This window comes from Felis catus, chromosome A3 (genome assembly GCF_018350175.1).
Source record: "Felis catus isolate Fca126 chromosome A3, F.catus_Fca126_mat1.0, whole genome shotgun sequence".
NCBI classification, from domain to species: domain Eukaryota; kingdom Metazoa; phylum Chordata; class Mammalia; order Carnivora; family Felidae; genus Felis; species Felis catus.
Genome location: NC_058370.1, coordinates 139,719,285 through 139,734,444, shown reverse-complemented (window position 1 = coordinate 139,734,444; position 15,160 = coordinate 139,719,285). Strand labels below are relative to the sequence as shown.

The 15,160-nt window shown below is 58.3% G+C and overlaps 1 protein-coding gene across 7 annotated transcripts in view; it reads left to right on the top strand.

The window, feature by feature from the left end:
* The window catches only part of SNTG2 (syntrophin gamma 2), a 177,030-nt gene that overhangs the window by 72,251 nt on the left and 89,619 nt on the right, over nucleotides 1–15,160 (top strand). For 5 of the 7 annotated variants that reach the window (XM_023252165.2, XM_003984546.6, XM_045055050.1 and 2 more), the window contains 2 exons: nucleotides 7,677–7,764; nucleotides 15,023–15,114. The exons of the other annotated variants lie outside the window; for them this stretch is intronic. In XM_023252165.2, coding sequence (XP_023107933.1) covers nucleotides 7,677–7,764; nucleotides 15,023–15,114 — 180 coding nt within the window. The remainder of the gene's footprint in view (nucleotides 1–7,676; nucleotides 7,765–15,022; nucleotides 15,115–15,160) is intronic. 7 annotated transcript variants of the gene reach the window in all.

Here is a 15,160-nt window from a genome sequence, read left to right as displayed (position 1 = left end):
GGGGGCCGTGGTGGGTGTGCAGGCAGAGCTCACGGCAGTCGAGGGCTGGAGCAGGGTCTGTGCTGTCCGGACCGCGTGACGGGTTTCATTTTTCCGCAACGGGGTCAGAAACCGTAGAAGACCTCTCCAATTTGTGATAGGATGTTACTTGTGGTCTCACGTAGCAGACTGAGTTCTCAGGAGCTGCGAACACATGGATGAAAATTGCCGTAATCAGTAAAAATTCACTAACTTATTTCCAGAGCCTCCTATTTAAGTTGAAATTAGTCCTTTTTGTACACATTTCAGTCATCGGTAGAACTTTTGTTCTCACGGAGGCCTCGGGACAGTTTCTAAGTTCAGGTGGGTTTGAACGTAACCCACAGAAATAAAGTCAACTACATGTTGAGGACAAAACAAAGAAAACGGGGCGGTGGGTCCCTTGTCCCGGCTGTGCCACCACAGTCTGCCCCAGGGGTGAGCCAGGACAGAAGGGTTTCCCTGAGAGTGGACGCTCGCCTCCCCCAGGTCACCCACGACAAATATGCGTGGGATGTCTCTTACGCCTGATACTATGGCATCGGATCATGCGGAACGAGGCCTCCACCCTCAGGGTTGAGTGTGGTCTGACGGGGGAGCGAAAGCTGCACCCCTGCTGGAGGCAGCCACCCGATCCTGCGTCTGCTCTCAGCTCCTGGGAGAGACACTGAGCCCTTGAGATGCCTGTCACCCCGTCCCAGGGGCGTTGCCCTCTGCCTCCTCGCGCGACCCCCCACATATTCTCTTCAGGGGTCGGGGGTTACAGTGCGCTCTGTCCTGCTCCCATGAGGACCTGCCCCGAAGCTCTGTTGCCGTGAACTGACAGAAGATTCCAGCAGCCTTCCCGTCTTGTGGGAAGGAGCGTTAGAGCTGGACGGAGAGACAGGCTAAAATGCATGGATGGATGACAGACAGACGGATGGATGGGTGCATGGATGGGTGGATGGATGGACGGACACGATTAGATTAGATAGATGATAGATTGTAGATAGATAACAGGTGATAGATAGATAGATAGATAGATGATAGATGGTAGGTGATTGGTGGAAGATTCCATGATAGAAGCAGAGAGGTAGGTGAGAGAGATGGGTGATGGGTAGGTTGACAGACAGGTAGAGATAACTTCATGACAATACTCTCTCACTCCTGAGTTGGAAAGTTGCGGGGGGTGGTGGTTCTCAACCCCACGGCACACCGGAATCAGCCAGCACCACACAGAGATTTCACTAGATGCCTTAGGGTCAGCATGATTCCTCCCGAACGTCCAGACCTCTTAATCAGTAGAGTTCAAAATCAAGGAGTGGGAAATAAAACTTGTGATGACGTCGTGGTTGTGGTTTACAAGCGGGGTGTCACGTGGCTGTGGAAGGAGCCGTGGTAGTCGAGAGTCCTGTTCACGGGCTCACCTCTTCCACCAAGACCCGGTCCAGCCCGGTCCCCAGGGGTAGTGGGGCAGGTGACGGGCAAGCCTTGGTGGACAGTTACTGTGTGTTGTGGCTCGTTGGCCTGAGGTCGATCACCGAGACCCCGCCAGAACCCGGGGACCAGCCTGCTCTCCCAAGGAGCCTTTTCAAGACGAGAGCGTACGTGTTAGCAGATACGGTTTTCCTGACGTGGCTTTAGTCCCACACCCGAGGGTGTGCGTGTGATTGTCCTGTGGGCCTCCCCCAGGAGCCGCCTACAGGGCCTGTCTGCATGGACCCCCCGGCCCCTTCGGGTCTTGGGCCATGCTGCCTGGGTTGCTGAGCCCTTATGTGGTGGCCGTGTGACTGCGGTGCTGAGCCTTGTCACGATCGGCCGTCTGGAAAGCGCAGATGGGGCTGATGTCCCATCAGGATCCACAGAGACCTCTGGGGGTTTGGTTGGCTTCCTCGCCGTAGGGGTGCAACCTGCAGCAGTTTGTCCTTCGGCCGGAGTGTCTGACCTGCCCCAGGCCACCAGCAAAGCCCACGGGGGTCCCAGGCTTGCACGTGTTTGTGGGGTCCTTTCTCTCTCCCTCACATCACCAGGTCCTCCAGGGTGCTGCCTCGTTTCCCCCAAGTTGGATAAACATGGTGTCCCCACGTAGCAAACCATGATGCCCCCTGAGAGGCCCTGGGTCCTGTGGAGCAGAGACTGGCAGGTCGCTGGCATGGCCCCGGTGCTGCCCTCCGAAAGCAGGCTGTTTCTGCGAACAGACGAGGGAAGGTCGCTGTGCCGGCGGAGGGCGTCACTTGCCACGGAGCAGAGCGCACCTGGACGGCAGTGGGGATTGCAACTGGGGTTCCGTGTGTTTGCCAGCGTGGCTGGTTTTCTGGGGTGTGAAAGTGGTGGAGGGAATCCCCACGTGTCCTGTCGGAGGCTGGCATCTTCCAGAGTGACAGAGGATGACAGATACTTTCTGCTGTCATCTCAGACACGATCTATCATGTTCTAACTCAGAAGGAAGGAAAGGTTTTTCTCAAACCTCCCTGATCTTACACACAAACCAATCAGGCCCCCAATCGATTACCTCAAGCCACACTTTGTTCTTGCCAAATTATGTACCACCGACTATTATTTCAAGGACTGTTTTAATGATGGGTGATGTTTTGGGGTTCTAGTAGAGAAACAGAGCCATCGAGGGAGATACTGGATTTCTGTGTGTGTGTGTGTGTGTGTGTGTGTGTGTGTGTGTGTGAGAGAGAGAGAGAGAGAGAAAGAGAGAGAGAGACGGACTGACACACAGACAGACGGGGAGAGACAGAGAAGGAGGGAACTCTGGAGGTCAGAGCTTGAGGCTTGAAGCTCTCAGGCAGAATTTGTGGCTTCCGCTAATAGAAATGTTTTCTTCCTGAGAGAATCCTCAAATTTTATCTTAGAGCCTTCAACTAATTAGATGAGGCCCACCTGCAGTATGGAGGGTGACCAGCTCTACTCAAAGTCCCTGACTGCAGACATCAGTCACATCCACGAAATACCTTTACAGCAACACCTAGGTAGCTGGGTACAATAGCCTACCCAAGTGGACACATAAAGCTATTAACAAACTGTGACATATTGCTATACGATTATCGTCAAAAATATATATAAAGGAGGGGTGCCTGGGTGGCTCACTCGGTTGAGCGTCCGACTTCAACTCAGGTCACGATCTCACACTCCATGAGTTCGAGCCCCGCGTGGGGCTCTGTGCTGACAGCTCGGAGCCTGGAGCCTGCTTCGGATTCTGTGTCTCGCGCTCTCTCTGCCCCTCCCCCGCCAGTGCTCTGTCTCTCAAAAATAAACATTAAAAAAAATTTAATAAAAAATGGATTATCTCTGTTTGAATGATACATTAGCAGAGTCTGTTACTTTGAGTTGTAAGGAAAATATTAGGAATATAAATATGGAATACACACGAATAGTTATCTCATGGCTCAGAATGACAGTTACACATGCGGAGGGAGGGCCCAGGGGCAGCCCCTTAAATCTCCCACATTCAGAATTCAGGAAAGAAATCCTGGCGGGGCCGTGGGGGGGATGGCGTGGGATCCTGGAGGCGAGTGGACAGTGTGACGTCATCGCCTGGGCCGGGATCTGAGACGTCCCTGGAGGCACAGAGGAGGACGGCCATAGAGCTTGGTGGGCAGAGGCCGCCTCAGGGGAGTCAGCGAGGGTAGCCTGCCTGGGGGCCGACAGTGTTTGCCAGCGTTTTCTGCCAAGGGCAGCGGGACGAGGTGCTAAGGCGGGGGGGGGGGGGGGGGGGGGGGAGAAAGCCGTGGGCTGTTCCTGCTCCAGGGCCGCTCACCAGGTGCAGGTGCAGCCTCCGGGGTGGGGGATCCCTGGGCTGATGCACGCCCAGAGCGGGGGGTGGTGACCTGCAGCTGACTGACCTCAGGGAGAGGAGGTGACCTCGGGGTTCAGCCGAGAGGAGACGAGGAGGAAGGCCCCCTCAGGGAGCGGGGATGACGACGCAGCCTCACGCGCTCAGACCCCCCCCCCCCCAGAATGAGGCCACGAGGATGGCACGAGGCTGATCGGCCACTTGTGTCCCTCCGGCCACGTGGTGCTGCCTGCGCCACGGGACCGATGGTCAGTGGTGGCCGTGATGCCAGAGGGTGAGGGGTCAAGGGGTGCATTGACGGGTCCGGGAATCGGAGCTGCGCGAAGAGGGTGTGAGGCGTCGCATGGGGGCCACCCGAAGCGGCAGGTGTGGAGGACACATGGGGTGCAGACACCCCGGGAGCTCGGCAAGGTCAGGCATAGGACCCTGTGAATGCGGCCGGCCGGGCGACCCGACCTCAGGGAGCAGAGGAGGCCCGGGGAGGGCCAGGCTGGGCTGGAGCCTGTGAGCATGCGCGTGCGCCCCAGCCCCGCGCGCACAGGGACTGGTTTTCTCTGCGCTACGGGCCTCGTGCATGGAGGCGAGTGTGTGAGACGCGGGGGATGATAACTCGTGCTGATGTCTCAGCTCACCTGCCCTGCGCCACTTTCCAGCCTCTGGTGTGGACGGAGGGAGGGTTTGTGCCCATGTTCCCATGCGGTGCCTCTGGCCCCTGGGTGCCCTTAGCAGGTGGGCCCGTGGAGGTGATGGAGGTTCAGTCAGGTCATGGGCAGGTCCCGGGGTGGGATCAGTGTCCCTGCCAGGAGAGACGCTCGAGCTCACGCTGCTCACCGTTCACACCGTCCGTGGCTGGGGAGGAGCCTCACGGGTGTCCAGCCCCGCTGGCCCCCGACCTTAGGCTCTGGCCTCTGACCCCGGCAGATAAACTTCTGTTGTGGAAGCTCCCCACCAACGCGCTAAGACCCCGGTGGTTTGAATGGCTTGAGTGGCTTTTGTTAAACGCTCGGGAAAATTCGGGATGCCTGGGGGGACCAGTCGGTTGAGCATCCGAATCTTAACTTAGGCTCAGGTCATGATCTCATGGTTTGTGGGTCAGAGCCCCGAGTCAGGCTCTGTACGGACACCACGGAGCCTGGAGCCTGTTTGGGATATTCTTTCTCTCTCTCTCTCTGCCCCTCTCCTGCTCACATGTTCTCGCCCTCAAAAAATAAAAAGTTAAAAAATTAAAAAATTAAAAAGCTTGGGAAAATTCACGCAGAAGTTGAATCCTTCCTTGAAAGGAAAGGTCCCTGACGTGGCCGCAGGAAGCTGAGGGCACAGGTGGGAATCAGAAGCTGGAGTCTGCAGCCCCCAGCTGCCCTGTGGGGGTGGGACCGATGTGCCCCAGGGTCAGTGACACAGGAGGAGAGGAGATTCTGGTTAGATGCACAAGGCAGTTGTGTGTCGCTCTGGGTGGCAAGGAGCCGTCCGACCTCGAGGCTGCAGTCAGGTGTCTGCCCCTGCACCTGTCAGTTTCCGGTGATGTCTTGAGGGGAGAGATGGTCTTGGAGCCCTTTGGTGAGTGTGGAGGCATTAATGACGAGTGTCCCGGACAGTTTTTTTATTGTTGGACGAGCGCAAGCAGGGGAGGGGCAGAGAGGGGGGAACAGAGAACTTGAAGCAGGCTTGGGGCTGACAGGCTGACAGCAGTGAGCCGGATGTGGGGCTCGAACTCACGAACCGCGAGATCACGATCTGAACCGAAGTTAACCGACTGAGCCTCCTAGACACCCCTGTTTGCAGACATTTCTGAACACGCACACAAACCTTGCACCAAGTTGGGGAAGACGCACAATGAAGCGGAGCCTTCGTGGCCCCCACGTGGGCGTCCAGAGCATTGCGGTGGGCAGAGGGGGGGGAGGGGGCCCCGTGTGCCAGTAAAAGTGTCGAATTCCTTCAGGCCGCTTGCCGCACGCCTCACTGTTCCGCAGACAAAATCAACTTGTCCCAAGTGGTGTCTCTTGAGGGGCCTCGTGAACCACACACAAGGGCAGACTCACGAAAAGGTGCAGCGGGTTCTTTGGGGTTAATCAGCCTCCACTAAACAGGTTGGAGACGTTAATGCTTCGACGCGTCCAGAAAGCCTCGTGCGTGGTATTCGATCTGTGATTGCTGCAGGTGTTTACATAGGTGGGGTGTGTGCGTCTCCTTCAAGAAGAATCTGGAGAGGCTGCTGAAGGTGGCCACCTGCATGCACAGATCTGGGGCTGTTCCGTCCAGGGGACGCTCGCTCTTTGAAGTTTAAAGCCACACGAGCTCAGGATGTCTCGGGGGCCTCGGTGCTCTTCCTCGGATGTGGTGGAGTGTCTGCGACCCCACCTGCATCCGGGGAGGAGCCGCTGCTTAGGGCCGGGTGGCCGGTGGTGGTCTCTCGGGTCAGACGGAGAGAACGTAGTGGCGAGGTTCCCACAGACGCATCAGGGCCTGCTGAGGCCTGTCCGCGAGCAGAGGCCGGTGCTAGGTGCTCCCAGGCCCCCCTCCTGGTCTGGGGACTCTGACCCCTACCATGAGCTCTCAAGCGGCTTGGTCCTACGCTGTGTTTGGAGGCGGGTTTGGACCTCATCCCTGGCAGCGGACGTGTCCCGTGTGCACCTGTCCGGAGAGCAGGTCCGACAAGGCGGCTATGGAAGGGATGGCTAGGTGTCCACCCACCTTGACCAAGTGTGAGCAGAGGCAAAGCCACAGGACCACGTGGTTTAATCCTTAGAGGGTCGGTGTGGCCCGCGTGAGGTGGGAGGCCATCAATGCATGGCCACGGGGAATGAGGGAGGACATGGAAGGTGTGGGAGGGACGCTGCGGAGGTGAGTCTGCAGCCCTGGAGTATTTAGGGGGAATTCAGGGCCTGGGTGTGAGGTCAAGGTTGAGGTGACGCAGGCCACCGGCAGGCGTGGTCCCAGGTCCACTGGGGTGGAGGTGCTGGTGCCCGGTGGTCATTGTCACTGCGGACAAGGGCTTTTGTGTGGCTCTCAGGGCCGTGCAGGGGACAACAGCAGGTGTCTGAGAGATCTGGACTTGGGGGTGACAGAGCCGAGTGCGAGCCCGTAGGGTCCCCACGCCGGCCGGACGGCTGACCACCGGCCCTGATTGGGCCTGCCCTGGAGTGCCCCAGCCGTCTGCCCGCGTGATCCCAGGCTCCGGAGCAGCCATGTCACGTCTGCCTCAACACCAGTGAGCGCGCTGAGCACGGGAAGCTGACCGGACGTGGGTGGAAGCAGAGCCCTGTGGTGGGGATGCGTTGGCACAGGGAGAGGTGCCCACTCCTCCCTCCAGAATTGTGCTTCAGACCTGGAGCGGGGCTGGTGGTCAGCCGTGTCTCAGCTGTGTGGCGGTGTGCGTTTTGCCGGCGTCTGATGCTTGGGTCTTTGTGCCAATACATTGAGTCCTCACCTGACTCGACCTTCGGGGAGACGGCCCATGTGGTGGGCGGGGAGCCCGGTCTGGTTGAATGCAGGCTTGCCCCTGCTGGTGTGCACGAGTGTCCGTGTAGACAGTTCGCCCCTGCTGGTGTGCACGAGCGTCCGTGTAGACGGCTCGTCCCTGATGGTGTGCACAAGTGTCCGTGTAGACGGAATGCAGGAAGCATGCATGAGCATCTGTGTAGACGGCTCGCCCCTGATGGTGTGCAAAAGCACCTGTGTAGACAGCTCGTCCCTGCTGGTGTGCACAGCCTCCATGTAGACCCGAGCTCAGACCTCCAGGGGCCCACAGGCCCTCAGTGTCTCAGGAAATCACCAGCGTGGAATTCTCGGGAAGCAGGCCAGGTGCATAGGACTCTTGTTTTAATTGTGTTTGATCCTCTCCTGGTGGTAAAGTAGTTATTTTTTGTCGTGTTGACAGGTGCATCTTTTGAGAAACGCTGGCGACGAGGTGGCCATCACTGTTGACTATCTCAGGGAGGCGCCGGCATTTCTGAAGCTCCCATTAGGTAAGGGCAGCAGACCGTCGGGGCACTGTCCTCCCGCGCCTCGCCGTGTCTCGCCGTGTCTGCACAGGACACGGCACTGACAGGCATACTCCAGGTCCCCAGCGCGGGTTCGGAGGCAGCAGGGGCACCGATAGACACCCTGCGTTTCCACGTCTGCAGCCTCTTAGCAGAGGCATCCGACTACTGCGTGCGGATCAGTTGACTTCTGCGGGTGGGCTCGCTGATCACGCTTCCTGCGTGCGCACCGGCACGTGTACGGGAACTAAGGTTGTACCTGAAGTACCTGTGTAGACTTGGGAGATCCCCCGCGAGAGAGAAGACAGTAGTAAGTGCATACTGTGAAGTGCCTGCCCCGTGTTCGTCTCCCGTACACGGCCGTGACCCAGTTTGGAAGCGATGGGTCTCCCGTCCATACAGACGTTTTCGTCAGAGTTGTCACCGTGCCCCTTACGGACTCCGCCGCCACCACATTTTTACAACAGGTGCAGAGTGGTTCAGTGGGGGCGGGGGTGCGGTCCTCTCAGCCAGAGGGGGCGTTAGGTACCATCGTGCCCGCAGGGGCTGTGACTCTGCTGGTGGCCCCTCGAGGTCCAGCTCTGGCAGGCGGGCGTCCCGAGGACGGGGGTGGGTCCCACCCTCCGTGTCGTCCTGTGGAGGACCAGCGCCCGCCCTGGGCTGGCCACATTCTCCACGTTTTCTCTCCCTCTTCTCCCCCCAACCGCAGAAGCCTGTGGTTGGGGGGCCGGCGCAGTCCTCTGGGTGCGTCCGTGGTGGAAACCCGTCTTGCAGGAGGGCCCACGTTTGACAGAAAGTCATTGAACTCAGTCGACTTCTTACTTTCTCTCCCTGAGAACCTGAGCAAATCAGTTTCAGAATCCATTTTCCTGTCAGACCGCACTGGGGTAACCAGGCCACTATTCGCCTTTCTCGGGAAAATTGATATTCCTCCGTCAGTAAGATCCCTCGGGGTCTACGTTCTTAGGAGCCCAGCTCCTCGCAGTTCGCAGAGGGCTCCAGGGTCAAGAGGAGAGGCCGCGGGGCTGTGGACGGAAGGGAGTGCACCCCGAGCAGCAGGAAGTGGGAATGGTGACCATCAGACCAGTCTTTGGAAAAGTAAGCCCCACGCACAGCACTGCGTCGTGTCCCGTGGGGTCTGGTCAGACGTGCACGTGCACGTGCACCTGTGAGGGGAGCGACTCGGGGCAGCCCATGTGCAGGTCCCAGGAGCCAGCGGGGCGCTACTCCCGGGACAGACTGTCCGTTGCGGGGAGGGAGGGGGACGCCGGTCCCAGGGGGCGCTATCCGTGGGGGAGGCAGGCGCCTCTGGCCCGAAGAGGGAACACCACTGCCTCCTGCCCGCGGCCAGCTGCTCTGGGTCTTTGGGCTCAGGGGGTGCATCCGTGGGCACCTCCAGCAGTTTGGAGGAGAAGACAGGCTGGCGGGGGGGGGGGGGGGCTGGTCCACTCGGCCACAGTAACAAAGCGCAGTGGCGGCCGGGACGGCAGACGCTTCTGGAGGCGGGACGTCTTGGGAGGACCTGGTTCATAGACGCCTCTCCTCTCTGTGTCCTCGCGTGTGGCGGGAGCCAGGGAGACCCTGGGGCCTTTTGGAAGGTCACCCATCACCTGCCTCAGGTGCCCCAACAACTTCCTGTCAGGGGCTCGGTTGAATTCCAAATTCAGCAGAGGAATTTGGAGGACACAAACGTTCAGTTCACAACAGACGTGAGGTTTGGGTGAGATAAGGGATTTAGGGTGGCAGGTGGAAATGGAGAGGCTGGGGTGGCCTGTGGACTTCGTGTCCCCCCACAGCAGGGGGGCTGGAGAAGGGTCCGTCGTGTTTCTTCTGAATCGCACACAGAGTGAGCGGCTCTCGTGCAAAGAGCTTAGTCGCTTCTGGCCACTCTGGGCTTCCGTTTCAGACTGTGAGCACATGGTACCAGGGTTTCACGGGGGTTCTTTCCAGCAGAACGTAAAGGCTAGCAAGTGTTGGACGTGCACTTGGGCGTCACGTATGTGGCATCGTGTTCGTGGAAGGTGGTCGATTGGCAGCACTGTGCCACCAGGCGGGCCGTGTGTCCACCCTGTCGGTCGGCCTGCGTATCTGTCCTGTAGGCGTCTCCCCGTGCGGATAGAGAGCTGATCCTGTAACGTTGCAGCAGGAGGAACGGGGTGGCGGGCAGGATCTGGCGCGTAGACACCGAGGACGTTCGTGTTAGGGCTCCGTCTGCGTTCTTCCAGGTGAGGTGACCTCCCGGCAGAGGGGGCGGCCGGGGTCTCCAGACCGCTTTCGATGACGCTACGGAAGCAGCAGAATCCAGGCAACCCCAGCAGCATCTTGAAGCCGGGATGGGGGGAGGGAGTGCCCAGGGGCGTCAACAGGGAGCCTGTCCCCAGAGCCACCACAGGCCTGGGGTGGCCACGTCCCCCTGGCCGAGGCACCGACGGGGAGCTCTGACCATCAGCCGGGGCGCTGGAGACGTTTTGTTGAGAGAGGCGACAGAGCTGCGCATAGCCAGCAGCCGCGTCACTTGCCCGGCTTTGCTGCCGATGTCCTGGCGCAGCCTGGCTGAGTCCCGCTGGCCCTCGTGGCGGGCTCAGCACGCACGTCAGCACCCTCGTAAGGGTGCTCACGGCCCAGTGTGGGGGGCCAGCCAGCGGTCGCCTGGCAACAGGCCCCATGCGATCTGCCTGCCAGCCTTCCCACGTGGCAAGGATGTTGAACCCTCTCTTGAGTCAATAAACGTCTGTTCTTTATTTGGTTTCGTGTAATCTTCAGAAGTTAAAACCTTACTATTCCAAAACACCATAATCCCTCCGTAAATTCAGGCAGGTTCCTCTGGTGAGGCCGCAGCAGGACGGCAACTCGCTCTTGCCTGCGCCACCCTCACCCCTGCACCGGGTCATCGGTGGAAGCCCGCCGTGCACTACAGCAGCGACTGGCGGTGCAAGGACACCAGGCCCGTGAGGACAGCGCCCGCTTTCGACACCTGACCGCCACGCTGGATAGAAGATGAATGGCCGGTGACAGGAGTCCGCAGTCTCTCTCTCTTTTTTTTTCGCATAAATTCAGACTCTTAGTGTTTTTTTTTTTTTAATTTTTAATGTTTATTTTTGAGAGACAGAGACATGGCACGAGTGGGGGAGGGGCAGAGAGAGAGAGAGGGAGATACAGAATCGGAAGCAGGTTCCAGGCTCCGAGCTGTCTGCACAGAGCCCGACGCGGGGCTCAAACTCACGAGCTGTGAGATATGACCTGAGCCGAAGTTGGACGCTCAGCCGACTGAGCCACCCAGGCGCCCCTCTTAGTGTTTTTTTAAGATATAAGTCACATAACACAACTTCCACTGTTTATTTTTTTATTTTTTTAACGTTTTATTTTCGTGAGAACGCAAGCAGGAGAGGGGCAGAGAGAGAGGGACAGAGGATCTGGAGAGGGTTCTGTGCTGTAGCCCTGAGCCCGATGTGGGGCTTGAACTCAGGAACCAAGAGATCATGACCTGAGCTGAAGTCAGATGCTCAATGGACTGAGCCCCCCACGTGCCCCCAAGATCCACCATTTCAAGTGCTCGTTCACTTGAGTGGTTTGTAGTGTTTTCCGCGTGCCGCGCAGCCCTCAGTGTCCAGTCCCAGAGCCCTCCCGTCACCCCAGAGAGGCCACAGCCCCTGGCCCGGCCCCACGGGCCCCCCTCCTGTGTCTGGGCTCTCCTGCTCCACACTCCCTGTGAAGGTGAATCCGCACACGGTGTGGCCTCTGCGTCTGCGTCCCTCACTTGAGCTCCTGTTTTCCAGGCTGGCAGAGGCTGTAGCAGGTGTCAGCCCCCCTGTTCTGTTCTGTTCTATGAGGTCCCACGTTGTGATCCCTGCTTCATCAGCGGACGGGGGGAGCGGCGGGTGGTTTGTTTCCCACCTTGGAGCCGCTGTGAGTAATACGGACATGAGCCTTCATACATGGGTTTTGTGTGGACATGTGTTCCTTCTCTGGGGTGTTAGCTGCATGGGATTGCTGTGTCCTTCGGTCTCTCCGTGCATGACCCCGGGGGACCTTCTCGGCAGCCACCCCCTCATTAAACCCCACCCACCCTGCATGAGGGAGGCCAGTGTAATTTCCTAGGTGAGAGCTCGTTTTGTAGGCTAGAAGTTTTCTATAAATATTTCTTGTAAGCTTTTTGTTGTATATTTTCTTTTTTAAAATTTTCTTTATATTTATTTTAGAGAGAGACAGAGCACGAGCAGGGGGAGGGGCAGAGAGGGAGGGAGACAGAATCCCAAGCAGGCTCCAGGCTCCAAGCTGTCGGCACAGAGCCTGACGCGGGGCTTGAGCCCACGAATGGTGAGATCGTGACCTGAGCCGAGGTCAGATGCCCCACCGACTGAGCCCCCAGGTGCTCCTGTTGTATATTTTCTAATGTTGAAGTGTGACACCAAGTTTATTTTTATCATTAGCAATTATTGACAACAACTGATCGTCCTGTAAATAATGGGCTTTACTGGTGGTAACCAAAACTGTATCACAACAGTTCAGATTTCCCTTCTAGGATGCTGTAGACGAAAACATACCCGTGTATCCGAAGTCAGTAGGATGACTGGCAGGGTGACCTACTCACGTTCCCGTTCGCTCCGCGTCCTTTATTTCGCCCTCTGGGACCGGCAGTCGCGTGTCCTCTGGCCGCAGCGCTGTCCTGGGGCGCGGGGAGCTTGGAGGTGCAGGGAGCAAGGGCGGCGTTGTGTCACCGTGGCCTAGTGGAGGGCCCAGGCGGAGACGGCCCCAGGGCAGCGGGTTCGCGGGGGCCGGTCCAGGGAAGGAGGGGTGCGCTGGAGCGCCGTCTTCGGGGCCCAGAACAGGGCGCATTTCCCGAGTCCTTGGGGCTGCGCACGGCGCGCGCGGGAACGTGGTGTTCAGTGGGGAATCCAGGTCCTCGTCGGTTCTGTAGAGATGGGGAAGGGTGCGGGGGGTGGGGGTGTGGTGGCTGGTGGCCCAGGAGTCCCGCAGCGGCAGGCAGGGGTGGCGATAGTCGGCTGCAGAGCCCCGCGAGCCCGTCTGCAGTGAGAGAGGGCCGGTGACTTCGGAATGACTGCGTACGTGACGTCACCTGACCTTCAGTTTAATCTTAGGAAGTCGACCGAGCACCAGGCGTCTCCACTGTTTGGGGGTTCCGGCTCCTTTCCTGCAGCGGGTGGGGGAGGGGGCACGCCACATCACGCGGTGATGGCTGGCGGCCGGTGTCTGTGACAGATCGGCCGTGCCGTCCTCAGCACCCAGACGGTCACACGCCAGGACCCTGGATCCGCTCAGGGGTCTGTAGGGGGCTCCTCAGGGTAAAGCCTAGATGTCTGGTTCTCATGGCCGGTGGACTTACGTGGGCAGGCGTCCTTCTCCGTGTGGCTCCACCACAAAAATTAACAGACTGGGGGCGCCTGGGTGGCGCAGTCGGTTAAGCGTCCGACTTCAGCCAGGTCACGATCTCGCGGTCCGTGAGTTCGAGCCCCGCGTCAGGCTCTGGGCTGATGGCTCAGAGCCTGGAGCCTGTTTCCGATTCTGTGTCTCCCTCTCTCTCTGCCCCTGCCCCGTTCATGCTCTGTCTCTCTCTGTCCCAAAAATAAATAAACGTTGAAAAAAAATTTAAAAAAAAAAAAAAAAAAAAAAAAATTAACAGACTGAACCTGTGAGTCACACGGGAGCTGCTCATGCTCGTATTGTGGCCAAAAATATTTGGGATCCGGTTGTCGGCGAATCTAGCTTTCTCTGCGAAGCTATTCTCAGACATCGGAAACAGCAGGAAAGCTTTCTCCTTCCCCTTGAAAATTCACCGTCGGCGTGAATTTTGTGGAGCTGATCACAAGCTCTGGTCGTGTGGCCCCGGAGGCCTGGAGGTGGGGCGTGTTCCCCTTTACCGGAACCAGGTGCTCCGGGTGTGAGCCCTCGGTCCCGAGAGGACTGTGGTCAGTGGGTGACGGACAGAATCCCTCCAGTTTCTTCCTCTGCAAAATGACGCTTGTAGTAAACACGCCCAGCAGAGGCACGTGTTTTGAAGCAGCGAGTGAAACCACATTTACGAGGCACTTGGTTCAGTTCCCGAGAAATCATAAGGATGTTGGTGACGGGGTGACCAACACAGGCTCATCTCTGTTCCTGTGTGGCCACCTCACGCGACTGACCCGCAGGGCGGGGGCCCTGATGCCGGTGGCTGGCGGGTTTGGGCCCCGCGTGGTGAGGAGGCTAGGGGACAGCGATTTATTGTCGGGAGCCTCAGATGTTTCTCTTTTCCAGGAAAGTCAGAAATCTGTTTGTTTTTTTTTTTAATTTTTCTTTAATGTTTATTTTTGAGAGAGAGACAGAGCGTGACCAGGGGAGGGGCAGAGAGAGAGAAACAGAGAATCCAAAGCAGGCTCCAGGCTCCGAGCCATCAGCACAGAGCCCGACGCGGGGCTCGAACTCACAGACCGTGAGATCATGACCTGAGCTGAAGTCGGACGCTCAACTGACTGAGCCACCCAGGCGCCCTTATGAATTCTGAGATTTAATGTGATGTCTTGGTTTTTCTCAAGCAAAACCGATCTGTAGGTCAGCTTCAACTTTACCTTGCAGTTTGGTGTCTCTCCCTAATGCGATTTACTGCCCGACAATCGGCTGCTGGGGGTGCCCAGGGCACCTCCTTTCAGAAGGGCAGGGGTGGAGGTCACTCAGCCCCGTCTCTGCTTTCGGAAGAGGAAACTGTAGCTCGGAATGGCTCCTGGCCCCAGACCTCTGCTTCCTACCCAGACACGGGCTTTTTGTTTTCAGACCCACTGTCCACAAACTTACCTGATTTATCTCTGTGTTGTCCACTAGTGCAGTGGGCGATGCCAAGGAAATCAGAAAATGTCAAACAAATAAGCAGCTTGAAAATTCAGAACAGAAAGTCAGGAATAGCGTGTAGAGGTTCCGATGTGATCCCGGTGGTAGAAAGTGCAGGTGTGGGACGTCCCCAGGGACCAGGGATGACAGTCCCCCGGTGCCGTGTGGGTGCGGATTCTAGACCCCGGTGGCACCTTTTCCCGTGAGGTGGGCCATCTTCCCGCCTTCTGCCCCATTTCTGGTTGAGGCCAGACGGGTGTGAGGTGGCCCCAGGACAGCAGGGGACGGAGGGCGGACGTGGTGGCTCCGCGTGATGGCCGGTGTCCTGGGGGACTTCCCGGTGCCTCGGGAGAAGGGAGGCTCTCTACCTGGGGACCGCTGCCCACGCCACGCCTGAGTGACCGTCTCTGCTTGCCTGCAGGGTCCCCGGGGCCAGCCGGCGACCACAGCAGCGGGGCCTCGTCCCCTCTGTTTGACAGTGGACTGCATCTGAACAGCAACCCCAGCAGCACAGTAAGCACGGCTTCTCGTACTTTAACCGAGCGGGGATGTATGTCCC